The sequence below is a fragment of the Halyomorpha halys genome, unplaced genomic scaffold (assembly GCF_000696795.3).
Source record: "Halyomorpha halys isolate HHAL.00 unplaced genomic scaffold, Hhal_1.1 Scaffold747.1, whole genome shotgun sequence".
Lineage (NCBI taxonomy): Eukaryota > Metazoa > Arthropoda > Insecta > Hemiptera > Pentatomidae > Halyomorpha > Halyomorpha halys.
Window position 1 is genome coordinate 28,313 of NW_027111002.1, and position 13,475 is coordinate 41,787.

The 13,475-nt window shown below is 32.1% G+C and overlaps 2 protein-coding genes across 5 annotated transcripts in view; one reads left to right on the top strand and one right to left on the bottom strand.

Moving 5' to 3' along the window:
- The window catches only part of LOC106685825 (golgi SNAP receptor complex member Gos28), a 14,515-nt gene extending 11,295 nt beyond the window's left edge, over window positions 1–3,220 (bottom strand). Inside the window, exon 1 of one of the 3 annotated variants that reach the window (XR_001343906.3) lies at window positions 3,041–3,220. Coding sequence is in view for 1 of the 3 variants with exons in the window: in XM_014428753.3 (XP_014284239.1) it covers window positions 3,041–3,059 (19 nt within the window). In the remaining 2 variants the exon portion in view is untranslated. Of the gene's footprint in view, window positions 1–2,348; window positions 2,945–3,040 lie in introns of those variants that run through there. The other 2 variants (XM_014428753.3, XM_014428754.3) reach the window with 2 other exon arrangements.
- Window positions 3,221–7,069: 3,849 nt separating this feature from the next.
- LOC106685823 (ataxin-7-like protein 1) overlaps window positions 7,070–13,475 on the top strand; it is a 49,385-nt gene continuing 42,979 nt past the window's right edge. The window contains exons 1-2 of one of the 2 annotated variants that reach the window (XM_067049085.1): window positions 7,070–7,610; window positions 11,854–11,910. In XM_067049085.1, the coding sequence (XP_066905186.1) occupies window positions 7,529–7,610; window positions 11,854–11,910 (139 nt within the window). In that variant the 5' untranslated portion in view covers window positions 7,070–7,528. The remainder of the gene's footprint in view (window positions 7,611–11,853; window positions 11,911–13,475) is intronic. The other variant, XM_014428751.3, reaches the window with a different exon arrangement.

Consider the following 13,475-nt stretch of genomic DNA (forward strand, 5'->3'; position numbering starts at 1 on the left):
ATTCAAAACAAAACCAAGATGGCGGTACGTATTCTTCAGTCAACAAGTCCGTTGAATCGAGGCCATGTTGAGCAGATTCAAATATCAATATTAAAAACTATTTTAACTCTTCCCATCATAATTGAAAATACAGTAAATTTAAGAAAAAACAGAAGTCAAGAAATAGTGCTAAAGAATAATATTCAGAAAGTAAATCATTTGCGAAAATCCCTAACTGTTGTGCAAGAATCGATGTTTACATGGAACATCGAGGCAGGTTTTGGTTTTGAGTTCATTCGTTGTTTGGGCGCGCAGGAGAAATGATGTTCCCGGGATGAGGAGGTCCTCATCAATTTCTGTCCAGTAAGAGTAGGAAGCCATTTTGGACGATAGGACATAACGATAGAATAAAGAAGATACCAAGAATCATCAAAAGAAGATTGTGAACTTGGTTAGTTTTGCTATACATAAAAATAGATATTAATTTAATTAAGTGTAATTATTATAAGTGTCTGTTTTCTGATTGCCTAGCAACCCGCCCTGAAATTATGAGTCTTTTATATTATAAAATTTAAATAAAATACTATTATCTATTTAGTATTAAAGTTCTTAATTTGAACCCAAATTATCTTTTATATTTGAATTTAGTTTAAAAAACTATTAAAATTCTTTTTATTTTATTTTAAATAATTTTAATTATTACATAATATATATATATATGGGTGTGTGTGTTTTTGTGGAGGACAGTAAAAAACTCTCATCTAGGAGGACTTGGACGGAAGAAAGGAAGAAGTTCAGTGAAGTCCTCAAGCAGAGATGGGCAGACAGGAAGAAATTGAAAAGGCACCTGAGCCATAGTTGCGTAGTCCTTAAGGGCTGTTTCCCGTCAAATAATTATATATATATATATAAAATTTGTTTAACTCCTTCTTCTTGCACAAAACCTAATTTACCAATTTGTTCAATATACTATTCTCCCTATTTCCCTCCTTCATACCTCTCTTATCCAGTGATCCGCAACACACATTTGATCAATTATGCAAATTAACAGAAATTATCAATAAATAGCAATGTATAAATAAAGCAGAAATAAAACAATTACAGCATTAGAACAATTTAAAAAAATTAAATAAATTAAAAAAACTAATTCATAAATTTACAAAATATAAAAATGAATAAATAAGTTAAAACACAATGCAGAAAAAAAAAAGAGCTTTACATTACATTATTTTATTTTCTGTTTAACTTCGTTAGAAGTTTAAATAATTAATTAATCAGAAATTCTTAAAACTTCCAACTAAACTGCTAAGTGCTGAACTGCTTTGTGAAGTAATAATTTTTTATTCTTTATTTTTCCCTTATGCCGCAGGATCATGGTTCTTCCGCCATAAGAGTTCTGGCAGTCCAATAAAACGTCGCAAACTTGGAGCTAATTCACTTGGTCTTGCCGTCATTGAAACCTTTTCTTATGTTATCGAGACAAGGTCAGTCATATAGGTGATGGGATGTCATATCTGACTTAAAGCAAAACGAGGACCAAGGATTATCTTTCACCCCAATTCTATGAAAATGAGCACCCCAGTAATAATGACCAGTAACAGCTCTAAAAGCAGCAACCAATATGTAATGGGAGAGGGCAGGTGGACAATCATGAAAATATGACTTTATGAAAAGAGTCATAAAAAAACAATATATCCTACATATGTTTTTTTTTTTTTTTTTTTTTTTTTTAGTAACATGTAAGCTAATTAGTGAGAGCATCTCAGGGAGAGTGCACACGTGGAGATTTATGCCAAATCAGCTTTGTTGGAGAGCTACCATCTATAACAATTTGAATTTAATCCATCCTATTTATTAGTCAGGGCATTGCCTCCTTTAAAAATAATAATTAGAATAAAGAGCGATCATCTATCACATAGTCTCAGTACAAAACTAGAAGTCTGTCAGTTTCTCTCTTTTGGGAATTTCAAATTGTTGAAGATATCAATAGATGATCTCATGTTCTGAGACAAATTAGGTTTTTTATCTGAGCATGCAGGTTGATTAATTATAAATGGTTAAGTTGATTAAGTAGAAATGATTAATTTTACATTAGGTATGTAAAATATGGTCGCTACTGCTATAAGATAAACAGCTAAAGATGATGAATTAAAATACCTCAAGAATTGAATGTTAAATTACATATTCAGTTACATAAAAAGTATGAGATAGAGAGAATGGAGAACACTATACAATTTAACTAAGAACTGTAAGAATTTAATTAATTCCCAAAACCTCACAACAGTTGAGACTGATAAGTAGTGTTGAAACTAAAAAAAATAAAAAAATAACTAAACATATATAATTATAAAAAAAAAAATATAACTAACCATGTACTGATTTTGAGGTGACCCAATTGGAAGGGTAATGAACTCTTAACGTATGGGCCAAGGAATAAGTGCAGATAATTTATTTATTCTATTATATCAACCATGGAACAACTCTAGGGTAGAGAGAGCCTCGATAAAGTGGTACCTCTTCATTAGGCTAACAGACATATCTAGGTGTTGAGCTTGAATGCTTACATCACCTCTTTATAAAATGTTTGGTCAAGGTTGAATACTTTGAAGTAATGTGCCCTTCGTTTTCTTACTTTACAATGAGTGCAGGTTTTTTTTATACTTCTTAAAGATAAAATATGGTATCGGTTTTTTTTCTGTATTCCTTACAAAAATAGAGCTAAGGGGAAAAAACAACTGAAAAATGGATTATAATACATACTGGTCCTGAAGGTTGAATCCTGATATGGGGCTTGTTCAATTCCATTTTTATTTTTTCATTTAGGAGAAAAATTACATTTTTGTATGGAAAAGAACGGGGAAAAAATACATTATTATAATTCCTAAATGGAGATAGTGTTATAGTTCAGCTTTTTGAACTGTAGGCTGAAATTAACAAACAATTAGACACTAAAAAGGGAAAGAAGAGACAGTTAGTTTTAAACTAAAGTTTAAGACCAAAGGATTATCAAGAAAATTCAAACGCACTAAAATAACTAACATATAATTAAAATTATAGCAACCTTGGTAAACGTCTGTCATTTCACAGGCTATGTTTGAAATCTGTCATCAGTTGTAAATACAAATATGAATTACAAATGGTTAAATACAAAATAACGACAAAGAGGTTGTAGTGTAGAACAAGAACCATGACAATATAAAAGTTTGCTTATTTCCACTTATCAGTTCTAAGTATGGCACTCATGAGCAAATTATGTTCGCCTAGTTCCCAGATTGTCATGGCGAAAATTTATACTTCCCTTACTATAATTCACAATGTTTCTTCAGTTGCACTTTCAATCACAAATAAAGTTTGTTTTCGGCAATTTTAATTCAGCTAAAGTGGGTTAATTAAACAAACTTAAATTAGACAAACGTAAGTTTGTACTGCAAAACAGGTAATGTCAACATTTTAAATAAAAGGAAAAAATCCATGAAAAATCGTAAAAGAGTGACATTTTCACAATGAAGCACGCAAGAGTGAGCTTCATGGATTTTTTTCGTGTTATTAAAAATGTATACATTTCCAGTTAGGGAGTACAGACACGTTTATCTAGTGATCAACTACGTTCCATAAAACACGGTTATCTGTGACGCCTCTTCGTCAATCAATATTACTCGGGTGAGTGTTGAAAAATAACAGATATTTCTTGTTCTGAGGCAAGCAACATATGATCTGGATAAAATTCACCATCCTTCCCTTGAATGAAAACTCTGATTGTACTTGAGAATTGCTGATTCTACATTTTTTTATTTACCATTTATCTAAGCAAGTATAGGTAAGTGGTGTATATTACTTACCTATACTTGCTTAGAATACAATACTTAATTAATTAATAAAATACTTACAATATGTAAGGTTTGTTTCAACGATGTATTCTGAACTTAAAAGCGCCTAGTTCAGGATTAATGTACAACACATGCTCGAACGACATCTAGTTCAGGATAAAACTCCCAGCATTTTTCTATGCCCAAGGTCTGTTCGGATTGTCTTCAAACTTCGAAACGCAAAATCCTAAGCATCACAAATATGATTTTATATAAAATGCTGTATTGATAGAGCTGATTTAGGATATAATTCATTAGACAAATATTTGTTGTGATTTAACACTTCCAGACAAAAATATATATAAACTTTTAATGCTGTCAAATCACTTTTTCTACTGCGTCAAATTCCGCAGTAGCAAAAGTATCAGGAATGAGTAGGGGAAGATCCCCTGAACTAACTAATAAATTCCCGTTGAGCTCAGTTGCTGGAGGGTGTGGAGGAGGAGACTCAAACGTCCTTTTCTAGAGTTTTTAGTTCATTTTTCGAAAAGCTGCCTCGCACAGAAAATGGTCTAACGATACCTGCTGGTCTAGACTGTAACTATTACAGCCGTCGAAACCGTTATCTCTTCCCACCAAGACGAAGAGCTTCAGTTGCTTTCACCTTGGAGCACCACCTTGTTTTCTCTAGCCATTTCTTGTGTTCATTTATTCAGTAAAATGTAAATAATTTCATAATGTTGTACATAAACATATAAATAGTGTCGAGGTGGTTGTGTTATATCTAACTCTAACCTATACATGACCAGAAGGTCTCGACAATGCGTGTTCGATATAGGTAAGGTAGTTGATTAGAAAGTGAATAGATAGGATCAGACTTACGGGGTGACAGCCATAATTTCTCCAAGTATGGTAACCTTGTTCTACCGGGTACTATTATTGTAGGTACGAAGGAGGTATGCAAGCCCGGAGAGTAGCCGTTGCCGGGTCATGTAGGAAGGTAACTCTCTTCTACCGGGTGCTATTTCTGAAGATCCGAAGGAGGAATGTAGGCCCGGCGGGTAGCTAGCCGCCGGGTCCTACCAAAGAATAGAACGTAAAAGAAAGAGGTGACTAGTAGGAACAAGCGTGAAATAAGACTCTTCATATCGAAAAATGAGTTGGAAGAATATACTGATTGTCTTATTTGGTGTCCCTAGAAGGTACTGTTTCAGCACCATCGGTGAGGTATTGATTCTACTAATGATATAAAGGCCGGTAGAACTTACTTTTTTGTGGTTCAGTATTCTTTTTGGTTAACTTTATTTATTAAATCAACATATTTAATATTTTATATTAATATTTAACAATAAACCCGGTCGGACGAGGTTACCATCCTTAGAGAAATTACGGCTGTCACCCCTTAAGTCTCATCCTATCTATTCACCTCCTGCCTACATAGCTTACCTATATTGAACACACATTGTCGAGGCCTTTTGGTCAGGAGTACCTAACAATAATCAATTGGAGTCAGATGTTACAAAACCACCTCGATCATTGTATACCGCAATTCAAGCTGATTTCAAGGGCATTACCTCTCAGTGTCACATTATTTGTCACTTATGCAAACAAATATTGTATTTAATTGCCATATATAAAAGTTGAAATATATTTTAATGTATCTATTCGGATAGATCATAAGCTTTTGTTGGAAGAAAACTATAGAAGATAAGTATGGAACTATGGAATAAGTAGATAACTATGGAAGATCTGGCAACAACGACTAGGTATGAAGATATTTGGGAGTAAATTTGGATCTAAGAAAAGGCCCAAAGGGCAGGAACGACCAATGGCATAGCCAACTCTTTAAAAATCCTATAACACCATCTGGAGTGACACAGAACCACCACTGCAACCGCCAACTTAATACGCCCCGAAGAGACTGAAGGAATCCTCTAATAAAGACAAAATACAGTTCTTGGTCACATAATTTGAGCAGCAGAAATCGCCACAGCATCTTAGAGTAGCAGCACCAACCAACGGCCGAAGTCCATTTGAAACGACAGTTCTTAAATCTTCCGGTTTTAATCAGTATGTTTTGAGCATCAACATCTATTGAAGCAAAAGGAAAGTTCCAGACTTGCATATCGGTGTCCTCAGTCCTGTGGACGTTCACCACAGCAGTATAAGCTCTGTATATCGGTATTTTTAAGGTGAGCAAAATTTCACATGAAGAAGACCTCCCTCATGAAGTTCAATCAAGCCAGGATTCAATTACTTACTCCGCCAATTATAGGGGAGTGGTGTAACATATTACAGTTGTGTGCACGATTTAGCGTAAGCCATAGAATCCTGCTAACTGAGCCAACGCCGCCTGGATGACATTCGCCGCTCAGCAAGTCGTGACATTTAATTTATTATTTATTATCTCGTATGTATATGGGATGTACATATATGTTTATAAAACTGTGTTACTGTATTAATACCAAATCATTGTATATATCATGAATACATCTAATTCACAGAGCCCAAATAAATTCACTATTAAAACACCACTCCCCATCAATATTTTCTATGGGATGTTTACAAGATCCCATGGAGATTAAGAACCTATTACCCTTTGAGTCCCTATGGATGTCTACCTGGATGTCTCTACTTGGCCAACAAGTATTTTTTGGAGTTCTAACTTCAATATCCTTTCACCTTCCTTTCCTTTCTTTGACCTGTTTTAAGGACTGGTTCCCATCGTATTTCTTACCCACTGGATCAGGAGACTAGTGCTCTCAGTTGTCATAACTTTTACCCTAAGTGTCTGAAGACTGATTATATCCAGCATTAGGTTGAAAATCTCTTTAGGTTTCTCCCCGTCGATTCTATATTTAACCTACCTGCTGCATACATTACTAACACTGAAAATATGAATGAACATGAGAGAGATATTAAATTACTCCTGAAACTTGCTGATAAATATTCACTGTAAAGTTTTAATCTTAAGGTGACCACTGACGATCACACCACTCCAAATACTACAGGTAATGAAGCACCGAAAACTCACTAGAAAAATTAAATATTGGTCCTCTTGTTAAGCTTGTGTAGCATTTCCTTTATCATGACAATGAAGAATCCATAAAAAATACTTGTAGAGGAAGAATGGTTTTTAGGGGGAGGAAATGCACGAATATAAGATTTTTAATTGAAATTTTTGTTTTGAGTGAAGCATGTTTCTTAAAATAAAAGTTAAATTGGTTTGAAACCAACAAGAACTGTTAGGCACTCATCTTGAATACTTTTCCATCAGCTATCCAAGGATGTAGAAGTTTAAAATCCGTCATTTTGTAACTAAATTCAATTCAAGTCTTTTCATTAGAAATTGGTAAAAGTGCTGCTTAGTAATTGATGTTTTGTTAATGCTAGCTAAGAAATGACATGATAAGCTACTGGATCCATATAATTTCTGGGTTTTTAGTGGTATTTCGTTGTTTTTTTTTTGTTGGGATGATAGCTCTTATCCAGTAGTCCAAATTGTAGCAAGCAAGGAAACGTACCTTCGAAATCTTTTCTTCTTTTATTATTGTCTATTCCATGAACTTGAAAAATGCTTGATTATAGCGAATTTAGGTTAACCCTGAAGAAAGTTGTGTTTGTGTTACCACAATATCTATAAGTCAATTTATATCGTTCATTTCTATTCAAGTCAGTCTTGTCAAAAAAATTCAGTATTCATCTTATCTATTGGTTTAAACAATGTTTACTAAATTTTAATTATGGCCGAGTCAAATAATATTAAGCAGTTAAAAGGTCAACCTTGGTCTTCATGGAAGAAGATATGTAAAAATATGATTGCAGGTAAGAAATTTGTTTTCTTGATTATTTTAAATGGTAGCTGGTCTTCTAATGACATTTTAATGATAAGGTGTTTAAATCTATCTGTGGTATTTATTTATTATAATTGGTATTTAAAGAATTTAAGTGGTAGTTAATTTATTAGATTAGATATTATTCAATTTGATGTGGATTAAATATATTTTATTTATTTAAGCCCTTATGTTTAGTTTAAAAGGTTATTTAAAAGTTATAAAACTTCTCCATGTGGCATGGAGATTTAGCTTAAACCCATATAAATTTATTGTTGATTTATTACTGAAGTTCGCTATCAATCCTTGTTTCTCTTGTGCAGTAAAATATGTTTAGTACCGCTATCGTATTTATGTTACTATGACAACAATTAGCAGAAATTTGACTTTATAGTATTACATTTACTCTTAATTTCTGATACAGTTAGCAATATAAACATGTGTATTGACTTTTTCTTTTTTGCCTACAGGTTATAATGAAAGTAGCAGTGTTTAATTCATATAGTTTACAATTTTGGATGTACTATCCCCCTTCTTATCATTATCATTTGGGAAATTGTATTGTTATTTAATAAAATATCTACTTAATTCATCTCTTCCTAATATGCATCAGTATTCCTTGGCATATAGAGAATTTTCTTTGTTAATATGATTTATTAATATCTACTTGTCTGTTTTTTACTTTCTTTGGAGTTTTCTTTTAGAGAATTGTGTGACCACTATCGTCAATTTCATTGTCTATTTCAATTTATTTTTTCCTTTTACTATTTTTTCTAGTAAAACATATTTTTTATCAAGAATTATTGTTAAAACCTAGAAATATTATTAATTATCTTTCTGTGTGTTATCTAGAAGGTTTGAACAGGATAATGCACTATAAAAGTGAATCCTAATGCATTATTAAGCTACATACTTTTCAAATATATTCCATGGATGACCTCCTGTATCCTCAGTCAGGAGTAAGGGAGGGCTCCACATGGTTCAGTATCTGCCTCAGTCCTCTGCAGACTCCCATGGGTTACGTATTACTGTTTTTTAACCAAACAGAAACTGATATGTTTCGCTTGACCCTATCTGAGGGTTTCATCTTCATTCTGACTGGATATGTTTCCATTATTCATTAGTACTTTTAATTACTGAATTGATTTTTATTTAAACCTCATTATATCTATGTTATTTAAATTTTATTGTAGACTTTGAAAATGCTCTCTAGCCAGAAGTCAAGATTGAACTTAGATTAAGCCCATAGATATCTTTATGTACATGTATTTGTTTTATCTGCTAAATTTTTCTGTAAACTTGATTGAAAACTGTAGAATCTTATTTAAAACATTACAAATAAGTATTGCATGTAGATTAATAGTAATTTAATTTAATCATAAAAATTGAAATTAGATCATTTCTTCAAAAATGAAAAAAAATTAGTAGAGTCATCATGAAATTAAAGTAATATTAATATTTGTTTATATAATTTTGTATTATATATTATTGAAGAATGATAGTAAAGGTTAACCTAATAACTTAAAGATTTAAAATAATGGTCAGAATATATTGTAAATTGTTTAAGAACATTCTTCTTAGTTTATGACAGTACAACTGATGAAAAGTCAAGGCTTCTCACAGTCTGAGCTGTCCATCCTCTCTATTTTGTACTGCTGCTCTCCAATTTCTGATTCCGAGTTCCTGGACATCCATATTCACATAATCCATGCAGCACAGGCAAGGTCTTTCAACTATTCTACACCCAAAAATCTTTTCTTCTAGGAGAATTTTGTTGACTTCATTATTATTCATTTGTGCTATATGTCTTGACTATCTCAGACATCCAGTTTTTATTAAATATACGATGTCATGGTCATTATAGAGATTTATTAGTTCATAGTTTTTCCAGTCTCCATTGTATTGTATATTTCATTGTATATACCATTGTTACTCACAGGTCCCATAATCCTTCTCAAAAACTTTATTTCATATCTCAATGAAAATAGTTCTAAAATGTTTGTCAAGCACTCTGACGAATATGTGGTTTTTTATTAGCATACTTCATGTCTTATATGAACATTTGTTGATCTTTTCGGTGCTATTAATGTTTTTATTTATTTATTTAATACCAGATCGGCCTGGTGAGTCTTACATGGTTGATATAACAGTTAAAATTTTTATTTAACAATTGATTATGTGGAGGGGGGGGGGAGTACAAAATACACCCCTATCTATTATAACTTCATGTTATAAATAAAAAAAAAAAATTAGATAAAAATAATAATCCTTAATAAGAGAGAAAGGTAAAGTTAAGAGCAACATTTGTAGACCATACAATTGCCCTATAATTGGAAAAAGAACAAAAAAAAAAGTTAATTTGAAAAAAGACGAAGAGAAGAAAAATAGAATTAATGACAATAACAGAATTGATAAATATAGAATTTATTACAGAATGTTCTGCAGCAGCCTGGGCTTCAGTCTTCGGGTTGAGGTTGGGTTTCCGAAGTTGTAGGTCACTGCTCCTCTGACCTGAAACTCAGGTCGAAACGTCGGGATAAAATAAATAAATATGTTATTTATGTTGTTCTTTGCTGACCGCACCCCCTGACAAACTTCTCCAATCATTAATCTACGGTCAACTATCTACACCTCATTATAAACAATAAAATATTTTTTGTACATTTGGATAATAATGCTGTAGTGATTATAGCTACAAATGACGGCTTGTAACTACTTGCACTTGTAAAGTGGTAGTATAGAACAGTGTTAAAAAAAAAATCTCTGTCTCAGCCCATTTTAAACTCCCCCCAATGTTGTAAATACATTTTTTTTTTTTTTTATGAACTTGCAGCATTTTTTTTTTTTAATAATCAATTATTATGGTATAATTCAACTTACTTTCAATTGGTAAAACATTTATACTTCATTTTTTTTATTAGTCGAGTCAAAATGAGTAAAATTTCCATTTTAAATGAGTAATAAATATTTTCCATTTGCTTTGTTGAAAATAAAAATTTGATTTTATTTATTGAAAATAGTTTAGTGTACAATTTTTGAGTTGTTTCATGTGCTGTGAACTCTCAATCTTCCTAAACAATATAACTTCATTATTAAAAGCTTTAATATTATTCATATAAATAATTGACTGTATTATTTCAAATTATGAAGAAGAGAGTCAGGGGTGCAGTCAAAAGAAACAAAAGTAGTTAACAATTATTTTTTGTTTCTTTTGACTGCATCCCTAACCATCTTCTTCATAATTTAAAAGCTTTGATATTTGTGCATTGATGAAAACGAAAGTATAATTTAAAACTAAACAGTTACATTCTAAAGAATTATGATAATTGTATTTAATTTTTTAATAATTCAATGAGTAATATTTCAGAAGAAATGCAATATTAATGCAGACCTAGTAACTCTATTTGAAATGCTAGATTTTGAACTCATTGAAATATTATCTTGGAGTGAATCAGACTATCAGTTAACATTTTGTTCATATTTTATATAAAACAAGCGTTTTATATAATATACCACTAATTGTTTCTAGTTTCCACCAAATGTTTCTGTGTTGTTCTTCTACTTATTGAATGTATTGCATATGCTGGTTGACCACTTCTTGTGTGCTATGAGTGAATCTTAAGAAAAAAATTGTATTCCTCCCAAAGAAATTTGATAATTCTAGATATGTATCAAATATGGACTAAGAAATTAGTCAGTTGTATACAGAAACACATTATTTCTTTTATTTTAACTTAACATTATTTTGTTAAATTAAACATTTTATCATGACTACTACCAGAATAGGTAGTCATCAGCTTGCGTAACATGTTAATTCCAACTATCAAGTTCCTAATAAGAAGTATAAGCACCACATTTATTTTTTGGATTATATGTAGAACTTTATTTTTATCCCGAAATCAACCAATAAAAATGGATATCAGTGTTCGCATTTTATTTCTCATCAAAATTTTTATTTAGCTATTAAGAGGATACTGTACAAAAACAATATTGTTGGGTGAATAATAAAAAACAGAATAAATTAAGTTGGAAAAACTTATAGTTGATCATTTTTACCATTAACTCGATGATATTGATTGTTTTAAAACATTTTATTTCACATTGATTATATTATTAACAAATTTTAAGTTCTGATTTCACTATTATTATTTTATGACAACATAATTCTGAGTTAATTTTACAACATTGATTACTCACATGTACATTTGACTGGCTAATATTTCTTTTTTCAATAGGTGATGAAGTGGCTTGGCAGAATGAGAATTCACACTGTGTAAAATTAAATAGAACTGGTAAGTATAAGATTAATTATAGTATTTGTATAATATACAGAATAAATCTGTCTTGTATTTTTTTTTTTTTTTTTTGTGAAGTAAATACACTAATTAATTGTTCAGGTTTGACCAAAGTCTACTTTTTTCTAGAGGTTTAGAGTAAGTTTTCAATGTATAAATTTATCTTAACATGTTGACTGCTGGGGTGTAGTATATACAGCACAAGAAATCGCGTTTGTGTGCCAGAGCCATAGCACATACGGCCCAGGTTTTTTTACCTGGAAAGTGCTCTCCCTACTCCTGCTTTAGTCATTCCTTTGTTCCCTCTTCATGAGCATGTAATGTCATCACTACCTTCATGATAGCAACATTGGTTCGAGTTGATAATGTTTTTACAAAATGTAATGATGTTATCTCGTCAATTGATTATAATTGAAATTCAGATGTTTTTTGATAAAAAAATAAAGTAACTCAAGTTAAAGCGTTGTGAATATTTTTGTTATTTTGCAATCAAATAAAATTATTTTTGTTTCTGTCCTTTGAGGTATGTTTCTTGGCCCAGGTAACACGCGACAATTGGAGTCAGAAGCAGGATTTTGGGTAAAAAAATAAAACAAAACAATTTTTTTTTATTGTAGGTAGGAAGTGAAGTATAGAGTTACTTGGAAGAAAAAGAGGTTAAGGACAGTTATCACATGGTCAGGCAGTGAATATGGAAGAGCTTTTGTTAGTACTTAGGGAAATGTAATCAACCATGGATGTAATGAAATCTGGCCAGGATGAAATGAAAAAAATTCTGACAACCAAGTTTGAGAACACTGAAAAGGACTTAGGAAGTTCAGGGAAACAGGTTGGAAATGTGGAAAACCAGCTGTCTGGACTCAAATGTTAAAAATCAGGTAAGGACCACAGAAAGACGATATGAAGGTGAGTACAGAGTGGAGTGTTATATTGGAAGACTCGAAGGTGAAGTTGACTTCCTGGAACAGCCGGTTAAGACCGGAGGACGTAACACGGATGTACGATTGACAATAAAGAGGGATGCCCTCAACATAGAAGAAGACACCTCTAGAGCCCCAGCTAGGATCAGGCCTTCAACATCTGATGGAGAGTCGTCATGGGCAACTAATCTGTGGCAATTCAAGACAGCATTCCCGACTAGCATCTAAAATGGCCAAGGGAAGGAACGACTTCCCTAATCATTATATTTTGAGAGGAGACTCTGGATATTATTCGGAGCGTATATGTCAACTTCTGTGAGAAACGTCAGGACTTCAACTATTTTCACAACTACTTCGGAAAGAGATTGAGTGGCTCTCATCTGAGGCAAGTATATGAAGAACGGTTCAGCGTGAGAAGGCAGAATCCAGGAAAACCGATGCTGCTGGTCAGAGTGGATATTTCTTGACTGGAGAAGTTGACTTTTGTTATGTTTCTAGAGGATGTTAGGGAAAACATGGCTGTCGATATTTTTACTGACAGAGTGCGTGATTTGGACCTACATCAGAGCTTGAGATTATCGAGATTGAAAATCTGGGGTGAAAATGTAGTATCAAGATTTCAAAGTAGTCAAGAAAAGTACA